We start from the raw sequence: 16,710 nt of genomic DNA, 5'->3' as shown, positions 1-16,710 counted from the left end.
TCACTTTTTTGTTGAATTATTGTCACTTTTTTGCTGAATTTTTGTCACTTTTTTGTTGAATTTTTGTCACTTTTTTGTTGAATTTTTGTCACATTTTTGTCACATTTTTGTCACGTTTTTGTCACTTTTTAGTTGCATTAACTTGGCAGCGGCTGACACTCTTTGCAGCCATAACAAAAACAAACAAACCCTCAAGTTGAGGGTTTGTGACACATTGTGACTGAAACTGTCACAATGTAATGACTGAAGAAGAAGTTGCCAAACCTCAGATCACATTTTTGTTGAAATTTTGTCACATTTTTGTTGAAATTTTGTCACATTTTTGTTGCATTTTTGTCACATTTTTGTTGCATTTTTGTCACTTTTTTGTTGAATTTTTGTCACTTTTTTGTTGAATTTTTGTCAGATTTTTGTTGAATTTTTGTCACATTTTTGTCACATTTTTGTTGCATTATTGTCAGATTTTTGTTGAATTTTTGTCACATTTTTGTCACATTTTTGTCATATTTTTGTTATATTTTTGTTGAAATTTTGTCACATTTTTGTTGCATTTTTGTCACATTTTTGTTGAAATTTTGTCACATTTTTGTTGCATTTTTGTCACTTTTTTTGTTGAATTTTGTCACTTTTTTTAGTCACTTGGTTGACTTTTTGTCACATTTTTGTTTAAATTTATGTCACATTTTTGATGCATTTTTGTCACTTTTTTGTTGAAATTTTGTCACATTTTTGATGCATTTTTGTCACTTTTTTGTTGCATTTTTGTCACTTTTTTGTTGCATTTTTGTCACATTTTTGTCACATTTTTGATGCATTTTTGTCACTTTTTTGTTGAATTTTTGTCACATTTTTGTCAAGTTTTTGTCACTTTTTTAATTGCGTTTTTGTCACATTTTTGTCACTTTTTTGTCACTTTTTAGTTGCATTAACTTGGCAGCAGCTGACACTCTTTGCAGCCATAACAAAAACAAACAAACCCTCAAGTCGTGGCTGCTTCTCCAAACTGAAACTGTCACAATGTAATGACTGAAGAAGTTGCCAAACCTCAGACCACAGCTTTTCAAATATACTGAATTCCTGTTACATTTCGACACCGAAAAGTGTGTGGATCTCGCTCCCGGAGGTGACTGTCCCTTTAAAGCACGAGTGTGTACAGGGGTCGCGTCCTCTCACCCACCTGGCCGCAGTATAAATATGCCCTGGCAGTGGCCGGAGTTGCCCCGTCCAGTGATTCTCCCGACAGCTGACCTAATGCAGCTCTAAAGGCCTCTCGTATCCGCTGTGTTCTCTTATTAGAAAGGAACGCGGGGGTGGGACGGTTGCCAGTTGTGTCGCAGCACAATAAAAACAAAGCGCCTGGTGTGTGTGTGTGTGTGTGATAACAACAAGGCCCTGCGAAAAAGCACTGGACGGAGAGACGATAATAAAATCTGCAGTTTGAGATTCTTGCAGAGTCAACGTGCGTCCTGATGGTGAACAAAGGGTCCACAGAGAGCGAGGAAAGGGCCGACCGCGTGGTTTTGAAGAAGGAAGTTATATTAACCTCTTAACACCCGCCTAAACCGAATGCATGTTGTCCTCTTTGGCTATAGGCCTGAGCAACACCTCATTTGAAAGCTAAGACCCACAAAACTGATCTTTTTCCTCGCGTTTTTGTCATTTTATTGTTGAGTTTTTGTCACTTTCTTTTTTTTTGGTCACTTGTTGGTTGAAGTTTTTGTCACATCTTTGTTGAATTTTTGTTGAATTTTTGTTGCATTTTTGTTGCATTTTTGTTGCATTTTTGTTGCATTTTTGTCACTTTTTAGTTGAGTTTTTGTCACATTTTTGTCACATCTTTGTCGCATTTTTGTCACATTTTTGTTGCATTTTTGTTGAAATTTTTTCACATTTTTGTTTGAATTTTTGTTGATTTTTTGTCACATTTTTGTAACATTTTTGTCACATTTTTGTCACATTTTTGTTGAAATTTTGTCACATTTTTGTTGAAATTTTGTCACATTTTTGTTGAAATTTTGTCACATTTTTGTTGGAATTTTTGTCACATTTTTGTTGAAATGTTTTCACATTTTTGTTTGAATTTTTGTTGCATTTTTGTTGAATTTTTGTTGAAATTTTGTTGAATTTTTGTCACATTTTTGTCACATTTTTGTCACATATTTGTTGAATTTTTGTTGCATTTTTGTTGCATTTTTGTTGCATTTTTGTCACTTTTTAGTTGAGTTTTTGTCACATTTTAGTTGCGTTTTTGTCACATTTTTGTCACATCTTTGTTGAATTTTTGTCACATCTTTGATTTTTTGTCACATTTTTGTCACATTTTTGTCACATTTTTGTTGAAATTTTGTCACATTTTTGTTGAAATTTTGTCACATTTTTGTCACATTTTTGTTGGAATTTTTGTCACATTTTTGTTGCATTTTTGTCACATTTTTGTTGAAATGTTTTCACATTTTTGTTTGAATTTTTGTTGATTTTTTGTCACATTTTTGTAACATTTTTGTCACATTTTTGTCACATTTTTGTTGAAATTTTGTCACATTTTTGTTGAAATTTTGTCACATTTTTGTTGAAATTTTGTCACATTTTTGTTGGAATTTTTGTCACATTTTTGTTGAAATGTTTTCACATTTTTGTTTGAATTTTTGTTGCATTTTTGTTGAATTTTTGTTGAAATTTTGTTGAATTTTTGTCACATTTTTGTCACATTTTTGTCACATATTTGTTGAATTTTTGTTGCATTTTTGTTGCATTTTTGTTGCATTTTTGTCACTTTTTAGTTGAGTTTTTGTCACATTTTAGTTGCGTTTTTGTCACATTTTTGTCACATCTTTGTTGAATTTTTGTCACATCTTTGATTTTTTGTCACATTTTTGTCACATTTTTGTCACATTTTTGTTGAAATTTTGTCACATTTTTGTCACATTTTTGTTGGAATTTTTGTCACATTTTTGTTGCATTTTTGTCACATTTTTGTTGAAATGTTTTCACATTTTTGTTTGAATTTTTGTTGATTTTTTGTCACATTTTTGTTCAGATGGGAGTTAAGCGGTTAAGAGGAGGCTTGTGACTGCGATTTTACTGTAGGTTTTATTGATTTGATAAAGGTCACGACTGTCAGATCAATATTGAAAACAGTGCTGGTTTAGCACAGATTCGAGCTGCACCATTTTGTTTAACCTCTTAACCCCCGCCTGAACCGAGCACATTTGCAACAAAAGAGTGCTGATAATCTTCTTAGAGGAGTTTTGTAGGTCTTCGGTATTCAAAATATTCAAAATGGCCGGCATAACCCAAAAAAAAAAAAAAAAATCACATGACTGAAAAGCAGGTTAAAGGGCTCATCTGTTTACAAGGGAGCAGCATAAGGAGCCAGTTGTTGTGGAGGATTCCCCCCCCTGGCTCCCCTGCAAATGACACCAAACTGGACAGACCGGAGCACTAATAATAAACCTGTGTGTGTGTGTGTGTGTGTGTGTGTGTGTGTGTGTGTGTGTGTGTGCGCGCCCTGCTGCCTCGTCTTTAGCTATAAGAGCTGCGCGGCCATTGTTTTGTAAAATACTGGCCAACAGGAAGAGGGAAAGTGCCTGCTAATCATTTCAGCCGGAGCGACACCGGTTTCCAAGGCTGAGATTCCCCAAATGCAGCAATTCCCTGTGAAAACGTCTCCTCTTAACTTTAACCGAGCAGCTTTAGCCAAATCTAAAAGCTTCTGGCCTGGAGCTCACAGCCTATAGGCCAGTTTAACTCTTCGTTCAAGTCCTACAAAACTCATGTAAGATTTTTCCTAGCGTTTTCTTCACTTTTTTGTCGCCTTTTGTTGCTTTTCCAGACTTTTTTTTCAATTTGGTTAATGTCGAAGTGAGGATGTGCTCGGTTACAGATTAACCTCTCGCCTTCGACATAAACACTGCTCGTCTCACCTTTGGTTTATCGACCAGACATTCCTGGTGCTTAAAGGCGAGATCCGCCGGTGAGAGACATTTTACAAAAGAATCGAAAACACCACGTCAGAGTTTGTTGATTTTACTGCATGACCCAGTTTTTAAAACATGTCCCCGTTTTTCCGCCAAGTCGACACATTTCAGTTTACGTAACCGTACGGCGTCCTGCTCAGGCACGAAGCTCAGAGCCGAGCACTTCCTGCCTTTCACCTCTTAACCCCCCGCCTCAACTTCCTCCTTCTGGTGTTTTTGAGGTTTTTCTTTAAGCGTTTAGATTTTTCAGCGGCTGACGCTCTTCGCAGCCATAACAAAAACAAACAAACCCTCGAGTCGTGGCTGCTTCTCCAAACTGAAACTGTCAGAATGTAATGACTGAAGAAGTTGCCAAACCTCAGACCACAGCTTTTCAAATATACTGAATTTCTGTTACATTGTCACATTTTTGTCACATTTTTGTCACATTTTTGTCACATTTTTGTTGCATTTTTGTTGAAATTTTGTCACATTTTTGTTGAATTTTTGTCACATTTTTGTTGAATTTTTGTCACATTTTTGTCGCATTTTTGTCACATTTTTGTTGAATTTTTGTCACATTTTTGTTGAATTTTTGTCACATTTTTGTCGCATTTTTGTCACATTTTTGTTGAATTTTTGTCACATTTTTGTTGAATTTTTGTCACATTTTGTTGAATTTTTGTCACATTTTTGTCACATTTTTGTCACATTTTTGTCACATTTTTGTTGAATTTTTGTCACATTTTTGTCGCATTTTTGTCACATTTTTGTTGAATTTTTGTCACATTTTTGTTGAATTTTTGTCACATTTTGTTGAATTTTTGTCACATTTTTGTCACATTTTTGTCACATTTTTGTCACATTTTTGTTGAATTTTTGTCACATTTTTGTTGAATTTTTGTCACATTTTTGTCACATTTTTGTCACATTTTTGTCACATTTTTGTTGAATTTTTGTCACATTTTTGTTGAATTTTTGTCACATTTTTGTTGAATTTTTGTCGCATTTTTGTTGAAATTTTGTCACATTTTTGTTGAATGGTGTTTTTGAGGTTTTTCTTTAAGCGTTTAGATTTGGGTAATGCTGAATTTGAGAAAATGAATAAAATGTATTTGAGTTCAAACCTCTTAACCCCCACCTGAACCGAGCACATTTCCTCCAGTTCGCCTTTATGATCCGGTTCACTGTGTTTAGATTTCCATTGTTGTGTAATTAAACTATATATTTTTGGAAACCTTATGGCAGGGGTAGGCAACGTCAGGCCCGGGGGCCAAATCCGGCCCTCCAGCACAGAACCTCTGGCCCTCAAGATGATTTTGAGAAACATTATCACACAAATCAGAGAGTACTTTTAACACTATTAGGGTTAAATGGGAGAAACAAAGGTAGAAATACTGTCAATTAGGGCTGCACAATATATCGCGAAAAATATCGTATCGCGATATTAGCTGATGCAATATCCGTATCGCGAGAAGCCACAATATATCGCAACATCACCATAGCCTTCATTTGACTGAGATCCACCCATTTTTTTTGCAAACTCAAACTCATGCATTGAAATCATGTGTAAAAGTTCAGTTTTAATTGAACATTTACCAGCTTTGTTAAATTCTACTCTTGTTTTGGTCCTGATTTTTAAGTCTTCTTTTGACACAATTTGCTGAAAAAAATGGAACATAGTGTGTTTGGTGAAATATTGCAATAATATTGTTATCGAGATATTGCACAACCGTATCGCATATCGCAAGTCACTTCAATATCGTGCAGCCCTACTGTCATTGCCCCCAGTTAGGTCATATATTATGTACAACACTGGCATTTAAAAGAAGCACTGGAAAAAGAATCATCGTTTCAAGGAAGAAATGGCATAAATCTACTTAAATTAAGAGACTAAATCTAAGGTTTGAGTAGATTTGGTCTGGTCTTAGACGAGATAAAACCTCTAGTAGTATTTATTCTTTTAATTCAGATAATTTTGTGTCATTTCACGTTAAAATCAAGGATTTGTCTGATTTCAAGTGGGTTTGATTCTTGTTCCATTGGCGCTATAGCATTTGTATTTTGGATTAATTCAAACCGACTCAAATTCAACATAGAAGAACTTTAATTCAAGCAATTTTAAGTCGTTGATCTCATTTAAGATGGTCATGTTTCCAGTTTCCACCGGAAAAAGGTGGTTTCCCCTCTTCGGGTCGGTGGGGAGTCCTTTCCTCAAGTGGAGGAGTTCAAGTATCTCGGCGTCTTGTCCACGAGTGAGGGACGGATGGAGCGTGAGATCGACAGACGGATCGGTGCGGCGTCAGCAGTGATGCGGTCGCTGTATCGGTCTGTCGTGGTGAAGAGGGAGCTGAGTCGGGGGGCAAAGCTCTCGATTCACCGATCGATCTACGTTCCCACCCTCACCTATGGTCATGAGATTTGGGTCATGACCGAAAGGACAAGATCGCGAATACAAGCGGCCGAAATGAGTTTCCTTCGCAGGGTGGCTGGGCGCACCCTCCGAGATCGGGTGAGGAGCTCAGTTACCCGGGAGGAGCTCGGAGTAGAGTCGCTGCTCCTTCACGTCGAAAGGAGCAGCTGAGGTGGCTCGGGCATCTGTTCCGGATGCCTCCTGGTCGGTGTTCCAGGCATGTCCTAGTGGGACAAGGCCTCGTGGACCCAGGACACGGTGGTGGGACTATGTCTCCGAGCTGGCCTGGTGTCGCCTCAGGGTCAGAACAGCTGGAGGAGGTGTGTGTGGATCGGGAAGTTTGGGCATCTCTGCTGAGACTGCTGCCCCCGCGACCCGGCCCCGGATAAAGCGGAAGAAAATGGATGGGTGGATGGATGGATGGATGTTTCCAGTGTTGGGCTTTACTTTGGGCTAATAATCAGCGGCTTCGGCCCTCGGTCTGTTTACAATGAAGAAAATCGGCCTCCGCCAAGAAAGCTTGCCTCCCCTTGCCTTATGGTATAAATAATGTAAAGTAAAGTTCATTTCTGTTAAATATATGAATATTTCAAAATGTAAATGTAAACGGCTCAAATAAAATTAAACACATTGACTTTTTTGATTGGAACGACCAAATGGAATTTTCTGCCAAATTTTGTAAATATTCGCCAAACTAAGTTTTTTACTCCCCATATGAATGTTAGTATAGCTCTTATATTATCACACCTTTTTTTTTTTTTTACACATCAGAGCAAATGGAAACATTGTTTTTTCTGTTTGTTTATAATAAAGTTTTAAAAATGTATAGTTTTGATCCTCTCTGCGGTGAAATTATGAAAATGTAACAAAAATGTGACAAAAAAGCAATGAAAAAGTGCCAAAAAATGTGTGACAAAAACACAACAATAAAGCCAAAAATGAGCAAAAGAAAAGTGACAATGTGAGCTACAAAACTGACTTTGTGGTTGTGTTGTTGCTGCGTTTATCACATTTTTGAAGTCTTTTTTTTTTTTTTTTTTTAATCTCTTTTTTTTAGCGTGTTTTTCTAGGGTTTTTTGTCATGTTTTGTTGCGTTTTCATCCTCATTTTCGTGGCTCTTTTGACGCTCTTTCCAAGAGGCTTTTTGGAGGATTTGTGCTCGGTTCAGGCGGGGGTTAAGAGGTTATGATTCACAAAAGTCGTGTGTATTAAAGCAGTACTAAGTAACGTGTTTACCTTAATAAATCCTCTCCGTAGTCCCTGTGGGGGTAATACAAGTGTTTATGGGATGATTGGAGGGTCTTTCATCTCCCCCTGGTGTCTCTGGCCAGAAAACCATGTTTGCAACTTGACTGCCACCGGTGCGGAGTCACCAATACACACTAATGAAATCACGAATAGGGCTGAAACAATTAATCGATTACTAAAATAGTTGTCAACTATTTCAGTAATCGATTAATCGTTTTCTAGTAAACACAGACTAAAGTAGAGCAAAAAAGACATGAAAATTATGTATTTTGGATGAAAACCTACTTTGTTTTTAAAGTTAGGGTCTGCAGTGTTTTGTACATTGTAAATTTCATGAATATCTGTCTTTGTCTCGTCCAATCAGAAAGCAGAATTAGCACAAATAGCCTTGTACAAACGTTTACTTTAAGTTTACTCCATCAACATGTCCTCAAGCGGCGTCACTTTAGCTCTATGTGATAAAAAAAATGGAAAAAATACAATTTCCATGCACCTTTCACAGCCAAGCGATTAATCGATTAATCGTAAAAAATAATCGGTAGATTAATCGATTACCAAAATAATCGTTAGCTGCAGCCCTAATCATGAAGAAGAAGCTAACAGGCTAACGGGCAAAGCTAACTGCGGGCTAACGTCACTTTAAACAGTATTTACGGCAAAGTTTTTGTGAAAAAAAAAAAAATCCATTATATAATTGGATGCACAGTAACCCTCTCTCCCTTCGCCTTTCCTGTCAGCGTAGTATTTACTCTCCAAGACAATTAATAAGTGAAAAAATGGCCTCTAGGGGGAAGAGTTGTTTAGTACTGCTTTAAATCCTGTTCATCTCCCATGATACGCGACACAAAGCCTCTGTAGTGTCAGATAATACCAGACAGACGTGAGGAGTCTGAAATGTTTCCTAAAGCCTCTGTTTTCGCTCTTCTCTTCTCTCCGTCAGTGGGAAGCTGGTGTCTCCCAAGTGGAAGAACTTCAAGGGGCTGAAGCTGCTGTGGAGAGACAAGATCCGCCTGAACAACGCCATATGGAGGGCCTGGTACATGCAGTGTAAGGAAACCCCCACCTTCTGTTTACAAACGTATCCAGAACCAGCACAGGCGGTGGCGCTGACGGCGGCGGCGCTGACGGCTTTACACAGGGAGGGGGAGGCTCAGTGTTACACAAACAGGAGAGATGGTGATGTGGGAAATACCTGGAGCCTGTGTGAGCGCTGTCGTAAACGGGAAGTCATGTTGCCGTGTGTGGTTTACTGGTTTGGCTGGTACGGTCGGTTTTCCCACTGCCGGGGAAGTAAAGGGTTTTTACCATTATTTAATTTTCCCGTTTTGTGTTTTGATTTTCCTCATAGTCTTCAGTGGGTTTTCCACAGTTGATGATCTAATAGGACACGTGTAAAGCTCTGTGTTCTGTATAAAAACCTGCATTTAAAGGGAGATTTCAGGATTTTTGACATAGGGTCTAATTTCCTAGTTATCCAGAGTGTTAAGCAGTTCTTATATTTGAAGAGTTTCGTGGCGCTAGGCTAGTGCTAGGCTAGTGCATGTCTATGGTATCAGCTAGCCTGCATTAAAAACAGTGTGGCCCGCTCCACAGAGCACCTGAGGCAAATCACTGATGACACCAGACTAACCATATACATGTCTGTGTCCATAGAATCATTTAAAATACCTTATATTTGAGCAGCATCAGCTCCGTGGTTGTATAAGCTACGCGGCGGCGGAGTGATCTGCTAGAAAATGGTCCCTCAAAATGCGATCATTCATGTGATGCAGGTCAGTTATAATCCAATCATGATTCTATGGACACAGACATTTATATGGTTTTTGGCACTTTTTCTAAAACCGATACGAGTACGAGTACTTTGATTTAAGTACTCGCCGATACCGAATACCGATACGAGTACAAGGCATTTTCTTCAACGTTCTTACTTTTCTCACAGCAGATTGGTTTGTAGTTAGTTAATTTACTCATTTACATTTCCTTAAGTAAAGTCGGCGACACATTTAAGAGCAGCTATATTAGAATTGTGCTGATGCCATTTATTTATTTGTTTTTATTTTCATTCAATATAATTTTTATTTTTATGTCTCTGTCCATCATAGACAGAAAAGCCCATGTCCAAAAGCTCCCAATGCCTGTGCTTTATTCATTTATGTATTTTTATTTAACAATAGTGTTGAGATGTTACTTAAATGGTCTCTTTTCGTCTTTACTTCAGCTCTGTGTGGATTTTCTCGAGTGTTTGTAGTAACTTAGCGAGTAGCTACAGCGTTTTCATTGTTCTGCTGCAGCTCATTTTCGCTCAATATAAACATGCTGTATGTCTTTAATTTGGATTTTCTGTGGACTTTTTAGTCGCTGGGTTAGTTTTTCAGATGAATAAACCCCTGGGCTTAAAACGGCGCAGAATGGCCAAAACTGCTAGCTGCGAGTTAGCAACGTTAGCCTGTATGTTGTAAACACTGCAGACGCTGCAGCGCGAACAACATTAAGCTCTGGTTAAAGCACAGACTCTGGTTTAGAGAGCGCAGTCTGTAATAAAGTCAGCTCTATGTGGATTATTGTATTTACACTAAACAATTCTCCAGTTTGTTGCTTCTTCTCTCCTCAGCTGAGAGCTGCGCCTCGTAGCTGCGCCTCGTAGCTGCGCCTCGTAGGTGCGCTGGCCGCACGTCAAATGGTATCGGTTTCTGGTATCGGGACCTCATGAATGAGTACGAGTATGAGTACAAGCATGTGGTATCGGCCCGATACCCGATACTGGTATCGGTGCATCTCTAGTCTCACTCACACTGGTCCATCTCGGCCTCCTGAGAAGCTCACACAGAGCGTCATCATAGGCCGCCTGCAGCCTTTGCAAAGCTCCTTTTTTATAGTTCGACCAAAGGCTGTAAACAGACCTGTAATACAAGGCAGCGCAATGTAAAGAGGAAAGTAATGTGAAGGCCTCCATAAAGAGCAGCGCTGTCAGTGCTCTGAGTCCACCTCTTTCTTTGATAAGCGACGCCCTCTCACCAGCGGCTAAAGCTGTGAGATATGTGATATGCAAGATAAGAGTTTGGACTTGCTCTGTCCTTGGAAGATCTGGCCCCAAAGCCATTTGGTCTGAGACACAGTTGGCAACGAAACACGTTCAGAGATGTTCCACCAATGATCTGTTTGCAGATATTTGCATGTGTTTCGTTAATATATGGCTTTAATTGTTAATGTTTCTGTTTGCATTCAGCCCTGTCGTCTCCTCCACAGTTTAAGCTCTAGAATGTTCTGACCTTCCTGAACGCGGCCACAGCTTTGTTTAAGAGGAGTGTTTTCTTTGCACAGATGTGGAGAAGAGGCAGAACCCCGTGTGCCACTTTGTGACTCCCCTGGACGGGAACATAGAGCTGGACGTCCATCGCCCCGCAGAGGTATGGTGTGTTTAATGAGCCGGGTTTGGCTCCTCGGCTGAACACGTCTGCTCCGTGTGTCCTGCAGGCCATCACCGAGGGCCGATGCTGGAAGCGACGAATAGAAATAGTCATTCGAGAGTATCACAAATGGAGGACGTATTTTAAGAAAAGGGTAAGCATTTATATGACTGTGTTTTATTACTTATTGGTGAATCTAACCTCGATTTTGCATTTTAGTTACAACAGCACAAGGATGACGACCTCTCAAGTTTACTCAAGGTAAATGAACGTGTCCCACAGTTACTAAAGTCATTCACTAACCCACAGCTCACCACCTACAACACTGATATTAAAGGAGACTTACTAACTGGGAGATATTGGCTTTTAACAATATTCATGCTGCTTCCATCCCAAAAGAAATGAGCTTGGAGTTGTATTCAGTTACAGGTTAATGGACCTGTGGTCGGCAAAGTGGACTTTTTCGCTGCTTTTACTTTGTTATACGTCATATTTTAAGGGATATTGGATATATGGTTAGTGTTAGTTATAAGGTGTGTTATATGGTGTTATAAGTGATTTGCCTCAGGTGCTCTGTGGAGCGGGTCACACTGTTTTTAAAGAGGGGGTATTCTGCTTTTTTCAATCACACAGCACCAGTCTATATCACACTACAATGATGACCAAACCTTCTGTTGGTCTGTAAATGCAGTAAATTAGAATAACTGCCTTGTATAAAATGTCTCTCAAAATGGCTGTAGTGAATGTCTTGAAATAGGCCTCTGTAATGGAACAACAATAAAAAAGAGAATAACTACATAATATATGACCTAATTGGGTGTATAGACAGTGTTTCCACCTTTTTTTCTCCCATTTAACTCTAATAATGTTAAAAGTACTCTCTGATTTGTGTAATAATGTTACTCAAAATCATCTTGAGGGCCAGAGGTGCTGTGCTGGAGGGCCGGATTTGGCCCCCGGGCCTGACGTTGCCTACCCCTGACATAGGGCCTCATCTCCTAGTTATCCAGAGTGTTGCTGATTTATGGATCTATTTTTTTTTGTATTTCATGCAGTTCTTATATTTGAAGAGTTTCGTGGTGCTAGGCTAATGTAAGGCTAGTGCATGTCTATGGTATCAGCTAGCCTGCATTAAAAACAGTGTGACCCGCTCCACAGAGCACCTGAGGCTAATCACTTATAACACCAGACTAACCATGTAAATGTCTGTGTCCATAGAATCATGTTTGGAATATAACTGACCTGCATCACATGAATGATCTCATTTTGAGGGACTATTTTCTAGCAGATCACTCCGCCGCTGTGTAGCTTATACAACCACGAAGCTGATGCTGCTCAAATGTAAGTTATTTTAAATGCAAAATGGTTCAAATGACTCTATGGACTCAGACATTTATATGGTTAGATACTATTTGATCCATCTTTAATGTGTGCATGGCATCTGGAGATGTTGTGCTGCCCATTGGCCTGGACTCACCCCTGCATGTGTGTGTCTGTGTGTCTGTGTGTGTCTGTGTTTGTGTGTGTCGTTGCACCATGGAAGGACCCAGAGGAGCAGTTGTGTCTGTTCGGGGAAGTGTCTCCAGACATGCTTCGTTTGCCCCTTTACCAGGATGAAGACATGGTCATGCGGCGCGTCCCCCGGAGGAGCCTGGAGAGCGCCCCCGCCCCCATGGAGATGGACCCGCTGTTCGACATGGACGTGCTCATGTCCGAGTTCAGCGACACGCTCTTCTCTACGCTGGCCTCACACCAGCACATCGCCTGGCCCAACCCCCGCGAGATCGGTGAGAGGAGGGGCTGTCCTGTGACGGGGGGGCGTCATCTTATATGTTCTGGTTTTATGAAGGATTGTGCATTCATGTTTAGTTCAGTTTATTATTAGGATCCCCATTAGCTTTACAGCCAGCTCGTCTTCCTGAGGTCTTTGTTAAAAGCATACATATAAAATACATTCTAAAAAGAAAATACAACAAGTCCAATGTAAACTTGAGAACATTCTCCATCCTCAAAGATAATCAACACCCAGTGATGAACCTGAACACGCTCTGTGAACAAAAGTTCATGAGTGTTACTGCCTGATGAACGAAACCATGAACACGTTCTCTGTGAACGGCATTCCCGTTCTATTTACGTTCGTTCAACATGGTGCCAGATTTCTTTTTTTTGTGATTTAAGACCGTGGATCAGTGAATGTAATTATAAACCCTCGCCGCGCCGTCAGAGTTCACCAGCGGTTCTAAACTCTGGCGGGTCCACGGTGGAGCTCGCGCTCGCTCGGCTCCGCGCCCACGGCCCGACTGTGTCCAGTCCTGTGGCGGTGTCTCTGCTGTTTATGGCCCTGGCACAGGCCCTGGCACAGGCCCTGGCACAGGCCCTGGCACAGGCCCTGGCACAGGCCCTGGCACACCGGTAACCAGCGGGTCCGCACGGTGCCGCAGCAGCCACAGTGTGAGGTTACGAAGCGAGTTTCCCTTGTGTAACGTCTGTCGCTCCAAACTCCTCCGCGGTGCCACTCATTTACATAAAGCCACAATGTGGAGTTTTTTAACTACAAATTAGCTCCTAAAACAATCTTATTCACATGATTAATTTACCAAATTAACACAAATGCAATTGAATATTTGTAGCTTCATTTTCCACTAAGAATTTACCAATTAAACTCAAAAACAATTATAATAATAATATTATGAAATATGATTAGCAAAGATATCCAAAATCCACTCCTAACACAGTGACATGACAGAGCTGCAAAACACTAAGTGAGGAGGCCATAATATGTTTGACTCATTTCTCCAGCTCTCCCAAGGTTGGCAAAAATGCATCTCAAAATACATCAGATTGTTGCTTTAAGATATGGAATATAATATACTTCTCACCCTTTTCACTGATTCACCTGATCTGTTCTCATGCCTGAATAACAGCTCGCAGCAAAAAAAAAAAAAAAAAAGAACTATGAACTAGTTCATTTTTGGAACTATGAACGAACTATTAACTATAAACAATAATGAACTATGAACGAGCTAGTTTATATTGACATTTGTGAACTGAACTTTGAACTCGTTCATGTAGAAAATGAACTTTCCCAACACTGTCAACACCAATGTAGTTCTTCAATTGTCAAACAGATGTTCAAATCCAATATTGATTTTACTGATGAGAAAATGTCCTTACAATGACTCACTCCCTCCTTAACCGAGCACATTTTCTCCAGTTTGCCTTTACCCAGATCGAAAAGCTGATGCGCGACAGAATCGTCCGCTGATCATTTTCAACAATTATCTGATTTTTTGACGCCGTCCCTGATAAGCCAATAAAATGTTTTGCCGATAATTTGCCCCATAATTATAAGCTCAAATTAAAATGAATCTGCAGCTCCAGCAGCTCCACCGTCCCGCTCCTCCTGCAGCCGGAGCTGAAACACACAGAGTATTACAGTATTACTCTCTGTGAGGGAAGAGGTTTTTACTTTTTACATCGAAGTCACTTCAACATTTTCACTGCAACAAAAAAAGGAAAAGACGAGGAGTTTGCGAAGCGCGGAGAGCGGGTCCTAAACCGATGTTTAACTTCGTATTCCTGTTAAAATAAAGACGACAGCCCAGCGATCGAAGCTGTGAACGAGAGAAGTCTTGCTCTGGTGCGATCGTATCGTATCGTGTTATTAATCAAACTTGAATCTGTCTCAGGCACGGATTTGGCATCACTTATGTCAGAGAGAGAGGATGTCTAGACTCAGCTACGATACTGGAATATAGACAGTATTTCACTAACAATTCCTGAGTGTAAAAAGTAAAACTCATTATTTGATCTATATTTATTCACTTGTGTATTTATTGATAGAGTTCATACATTTTGGGCACAACTGTGAGCTGTTACATTGATTTATGGTAATTATCGGGTCAAACTGGCATTATCGTGCATCACTAACCAAAATAGTGACAAAAACGAGACTTGAATGAGGCTGAAAAAGTCACAAAAAATGACAAAAAAGTCACAAAAGAGAAACAGAAAAAGGCAATGGAAAAAGTGACCAAAAGACAATGAAAAAGTGAAGAAAAAATGTACAGTGGTCACCTTTGTCACGTTTTTGTTGCCTTTTTGTAACTTTTTTGAATGCTTTTTTCGGAGCACCTTGTTGCCTTTACATCCTCATTTACTCATTTAAGATTTGGGTAATGCCTGGACACCTGGATAATAACTGTTGTGCGTGTGCAGGGGGGGTTAACAGGTTAATGGGAAATATCACGTATATCAGGAGCGATGTACATTCAGCAGACGCACATCTGTCATAACGTGGTATCAAATTACTGGTTCTCACACATTTCACACCAAGTCCCACCTCATAAAACACAGTATTTGACTTTCCAAATCCCACCTTGTAAAAATGTGTCACTTCATGCACAGCCTCGTGTCATTTTTTGGTCACATTTTTGTCACATTTTTGTCATTTTTTGTCATTTTTTGTCATTTTTTGGTCATTTTTTGGTCAATTTTTTATCACATTTTTGTCATTTATTTGTCACATTTTTGTCACATTTTTATCACATTTTTGCCACTTTTTCATCAATTTTTCGTCACTTATTTTGGCACATTTCCATCATTGTTTTCTTCTCAGTTTTGTTGCTATTTTCACAGCTTTTTTCCAGAAGCTTTTGGACTGGGGTAAAGCCAAACTGGAGAAAATGTGCTCGGTTCCGGTGGGAGTTAAGGGGTTAATATCAGTCACTTCATGCACAGCCATTTTTTTTTTAATCACATTTATGTCAAATTTTTTGTCATTTTTTGGTCCATTTTTTGTAATTTTTTGGTCAAATTTTTATCACATTTTTGTCACATTTTTGTCGTTTTTTGTCATTTTTTGTCACATTTCTGTCATTTTTTGTCATATTTTTCTCATTTGTCACATTTTTGTCATATTTTTGTCATTTTTTTTGTCCATTTTTTTTTATCACATTTTTGTCACATTTTTGTCATTTTTTTTGTCCATTTTTTGTCACATTTCTGTCATTTTTCTGTCATTTTTTGGTCAATTTTTGGTCATTTTTTTTATTTGTCACATTTTTGTCATTTTTTGTCACATTTTTATCACATTTTTGCCACTTTTTCATCAATTTTTCGTCACTTATTTTGGCACATTTCCATCATTGTTTTCTTCTCAGTTTTGTTGCTATTTTCACAGCTTTTTTCCAGAAGCTTTTGGACTGGGGTAAAGCCAAACTGGAGAAAATGTGCTAAGGGGTTAATATCAGTCACTTCATGCACAGCCTCGTGAGATATCTGCGCCGTGAAGGAGAAAAGCGACTCTAAATGTGACTGTTTATCATTTATCATTCATCTCATAATCATCTTTCTCCTCCCACAGCTCACGCGGGCAACGCCGACATGATCCAGCCGGGCCTCATCCCCCTGCAGCCGAACCTGGGCTTCATGGAGACCTTCGACCCCCTCCAAGGTGACCGTCCCCCCCCTCTCTCCCGTAGAGGGCGCTGTAGTGCCGCACCGGAGCTCACGCCTCTGCTAACCCCGAGGTCGTGCGGTCCCACTAACCTGACGCTAACATAGACACTCTTGTTCCAGACTTATTTCACAGCCTCCGCCCGCCCGCCTACCCCTCCGCCCCCCCCACCGCCTCATCCGTCCCCTCTCTGCCCAGCAGCATCTCCCCGTCACAGGTAAACACTCT

The 16,710-nt window shown here is 39.7% G+C and overlaps 1 protein-coding gene across 1 annotated transcript in view; it reads left to right on the top strand.

Moving 5' to 3' along the window:
- Positions 1–16,710, top strand: part of LOC306977861 (MLX-interacting protein-like) — a 47,513-nt gene that overhangs the window by 9,515 nt on the left and 21,288 nt on the right. The window contains 7 exon segments of the mRNA XM_079576300.1: positions 8,558–8,664; positions 10,939–11,024; positions 11,092–11,178; positions 11,244–11,285; positions 12,568–12,811; positions 16,390–16,479; positions 16,605–16,699. Of these exon segments, the coding sequence (XP_079432426.1) occupies positions 8,558–8,664; positions 10,939–11,024; positions 11,092–11,178; positions 11,244–11,285; positions 12,568–12,811; positions 16,390–16,479; positions 16,605–16,699 (751 nt within the window).

This window comes from Gobius niger (genome assembly GCF_951799975.1).
Source record: "Gobius niger genome assembly, chromosome: 1".
In the NCBI taxonomy this organism is placed as follows: Eukaryota; Metazoa; Chordata; class Actinopteri; order Gobiiformes; family Gobiidae; genus Gobius; species Gobius niger.
This window is presented reverse-complemented; position numbering and strand designations above follow the sequence as displayed.